The following is a 3,466-nucleotide window of genomic DNA, read 5'->3' on the forward strand; positions in this document are numbered from 1 at the left end:
AAAGGCAAACAATAAAAAAAATAAATAAAAAAACTCCCCAAACAAACAAAAGAAATTAATAAAAACTTTTAAGATTAAATATATATATATATATATATATTGCATGCTTAATCGTGTTCTTCATGATGCCGCGACATCACATCAAACAAACCCCATGGTAGATGAGAGTATGAAGGTTGAGGTTTGAATTGGTAAAAGTTATAGAGGGGATCGGAATTCAAATTTCTTTAAGAAGAAAGATGTAGCCCAAGTTTCTTGGCGAGCTTAGAAGCTATTATATTGTTGAGATTAGTATAAAGCAATTCTAGAAAGCTCCTGAATATATATCTCTTTTCCCTTATTAATTTCTTTTGAGTAGTAGAAATGGCTAGCTGATAAGAATGAACAAAATTTTCATCTAAGATATCATTTTTGTGAACTTAAATTGCAGATGCATTGGAGCGCAGAATTTAAATTAGGAACACTGTTTAGTATTAAGTTACTACGTGCTGAGGTTGGATACAAAGTCAATGGTACAACAAAAAGGGCTTCCTGTGAATAAGGCAAAATGCTCAAGCTTGCTTTGTATCTGCTAAAAAGCAATGTAAAGCAAGGAAGAAGAAATAGAAGAAAAACAGAGAGAGATTGAAGAGAGTCTTTGATGAAGAAAATTCTGTTCTCATTGATTGATTGAATCAGATACAATATCCTATATTTATAATTGTAACCACCTCCGTAGAGTGTGGAACAAATCTAACCAACCCACATTCAATGCTACCAGATCTTGACACGTGGACATAAGACAATACCAGACTCATCCTTACTTAACTACCCTATGCTACCTGTAGTTTACCTCTTATGTGAACTATCCTACAGGTCGTTTACCAGCAGCCTTATCACCAATTGTGTCAGCACCCTCAACCACTGTAGCATCAGTAGCATGTGATGTAGCATGTGCCTTCACATCTGCTGCACTCCATATCCACTCTCCATTGTCATCACGTGGGGAGGAACTCAACGGAGGGTAGTATACTGGCTCCGCACTTTTTAATTTTGGAAACAATTGTTGCAGTTTTGGCCAATCCATCCTCAATTCACTCAAGGACTTCAAGCGTAGACATTCCACGGCCCATGAGTGATCCTCTTGATCCCCCGGAAGCCGCAGGTCAGATAGTTCTCCTCCTCTTATGTAGAGCTTCTTTAGGTTCTTCAGGTTTAAGGGCCTAAGCCAGTCAGGCATCTTCGAACCATGGAAATTCTGGAGGTCTAGTTTGTGTAAATCAACAAGGTGTGATGTAGACCCTGGATTAGTGGGCATTGATTTTTCCCGGCTCAAAATTCTATGGATTTTTGCCAAAGTTTTCAGTGAGTTTTCCCTGCTCACGATTCTCTGGATTTTTGCCAATCCCACATTTGTAGTTGTGGAAGTGGTTGCATTGTAGATAGATGACCAGGCTACTGATAAAGACTGGAGCTTTCTAAATTTTGGTAATGAATACAACTCTTTCTCAGCTTCAGGACATGTTCTATCTACGTGAATGCTCAACTTCCTCAAATGTTGCAATCTTGCCAAATCGGCTAGCTTACAATAGCGGCCACTGGGACTCTGTTTACCAATCACAAACCCTTTGAGGATTTGAAGTGCTAAGAGAGTAGCAAGTCCCTTGGGCATGTGACTAATCAAGTAACACTCAGACATGTCTAAGTGTGTCAGCTGCTTGAGTGAGCCTATTCCATCAGGAAGTTTCTCTAAATTATCACAGCCACTAAGGTTCAGTATCCTTAATTCACTGAGCTTGCAAATTGAATTTGGAAGCTCAGTAATTCCAGAGATTCCCCTAAGGCTGAAGTACCTAAGCTTTTTAAATTTCTTCAAACCTTTCAAAAACTCAGTGTTCTCTACTTCAACAAGTTGCTTAGCAGAGTCCTTCCACCTTCCCAGCTGTAGAACTTTTAAGTTCTTCATCTTTGAGAACCTGGCTACCCTGAAATTAAGACGAGGCTCATTTACATTAAACAAAGTTTTAATATCTTCTTGGTTCAAATAATGATAAATATAAGTCAAATCATGAAGAGAAGACCCTTCTTCGGTGTTCACAAGGAACACCCTCTGACTTGAAGAGAAATTAGCTGTGGGATTTCCCTTCGAATTAAAACCAACAAACTTAGCTGAAATTGCAAGCCTAATTATGGCAGAACGAATTGAAGTTTGCATCTTGCAATTTTCTGACTTTCCTCTGCGCTTTTTGCGAACAAGCTCAATGATGCCTTTCTCAATAAAGTCTTTGAAGTACTCATTACCGGTCTCCTCCGCATTCTCACCATCTATAAATCCCTCACCAATCCACCAATGGATCAAAACTTTCTTCTTTATGATTTCATCTTCAGGGAACACAGAGAAACATAGCAAACAATCCTTCTGTGTTACACCTAGACCACCGTACAGCACCTCAACATTTACGCTTGGCTGCTGGTTTTGCAATTCCGAGTCAGTTCTCATTGCAGAGCTTGTAGATGGCAAACTATCTGGAGAGAATTGTGGGGATGAACAAATTTGGTTCTTTAATATTGAGACAGCTTCCTGGGTTCTCTTAAGCTTGTTGATTCTTGGGGAATTTTCTGGTGCTTCTCTTCTTTGACTTCTTTCTTTGAAGGCAGCTTCCCAACATTGGAGAATCAATCTTTTCATTTTTCCGTCAACGCAGTCTGCTGAATTCTTTAATTTATGACAGGCCTCGTTGATGTAGTTGAGGTCGTTCTGGATCTCATTCAATACATCATTGCATTTGGGGTCGTCGTCCTCAACCACGCTTCGGGTTTCATTTTCTTCTTCAGGATGAGGGACTTTCTTTCCCTTGGATAAATGGCACTGAATTTCCGGCATGATCAAGTCGTTGAATATATGGAAGGGTGTTTTTTTACTAGAATTCAAGTATGCAAGAAGATCAAGAGATACATAAGGCGACTCAGATGGAGTGGAAGAGGTACGTGTTGACATGGGTGATATTGACAAGAAAGTATGGCACAATTTTAGTAGATGAGCAAAATGATGAGTTACACAATTTTCATAAACAAGAAGGGATGGTGCAATTAATACAACTAGATGAAGAGAAAATAAACAAAGCCGAGAGCCTTTGCTTGGGAGTTTGGAGGAAAGAATGAAGACAACAATAGGCCAGTAGGCTTTGATTGACGGGAAATGGTGAAGACAAAATTGACACAAAATCCTTTGACTGAGGAGAAGAATTTGCCCAGAATTATACTAATTAAATGTAGAGAGATATGAACCGAGAGGGTTGCTATCCCTTATCATTATTGACCTACTAGTTACCACGAAAGTACGAGGGTAGAACTAGACTAAAGTGTGCGAATGCGCTTCCCAGATGCACATTTTGCGATTCAGAATTTTTTTTTTTTTTTTTTATAACTTTATGAGCCGCATAGTTTGACTTTTTTTTTTTTTTTTTAATTTATAGTGGTATGCACT

General features: G+C 38.7%; 1 protein-coding gene across 1 annotated transcript; it reads right to left on the bottom strand.

Annotated features, from left to right (window-relative positions):
• Window positions 1–844: 844 nt before the first annotated feature.
• On the bottom strand, window positions 845–2,863 carry LOC112037090 (disease resistance RPP13-like protein 4). The gene has a single exon (XM_024069905.1). The coding sequence runs from the start codon at window positions 2,861–2,863 to the stop codon at window positions 845–847; it is 2,019 nt and encodes a 672-aa protein (XP_023925673.1).
• Between the last annotated feature and the right edge of the window lie 603 nt (window positions 2,864–3,466).

The sequence above is a fragment of the Quercus suber genome, unplaced genomic scaffold (genome assembly GCF_002906115.3).
Source record: "Quercus suber isolate HL8 unplaced genomic scaffold, Cork oak 2.0 scaffold_563, whole genome shotgun sequence".
NCBI lineage: Eukaryota > Viridiplantae > Streptophyta > Magnoliopsida > Fagales > Fagaceae > Quercus > Quercus suber.

What these genes read in the sequence shown, in the direction of transcription:
- LOC112037090 (XM_024069905.1), bottom strand. Translation starts at nt 2,863, where the DNA reads ATGCCGGAAATTCAGTGCCATTTATCCAAGGGAAAGAAAGTCCCTCAT.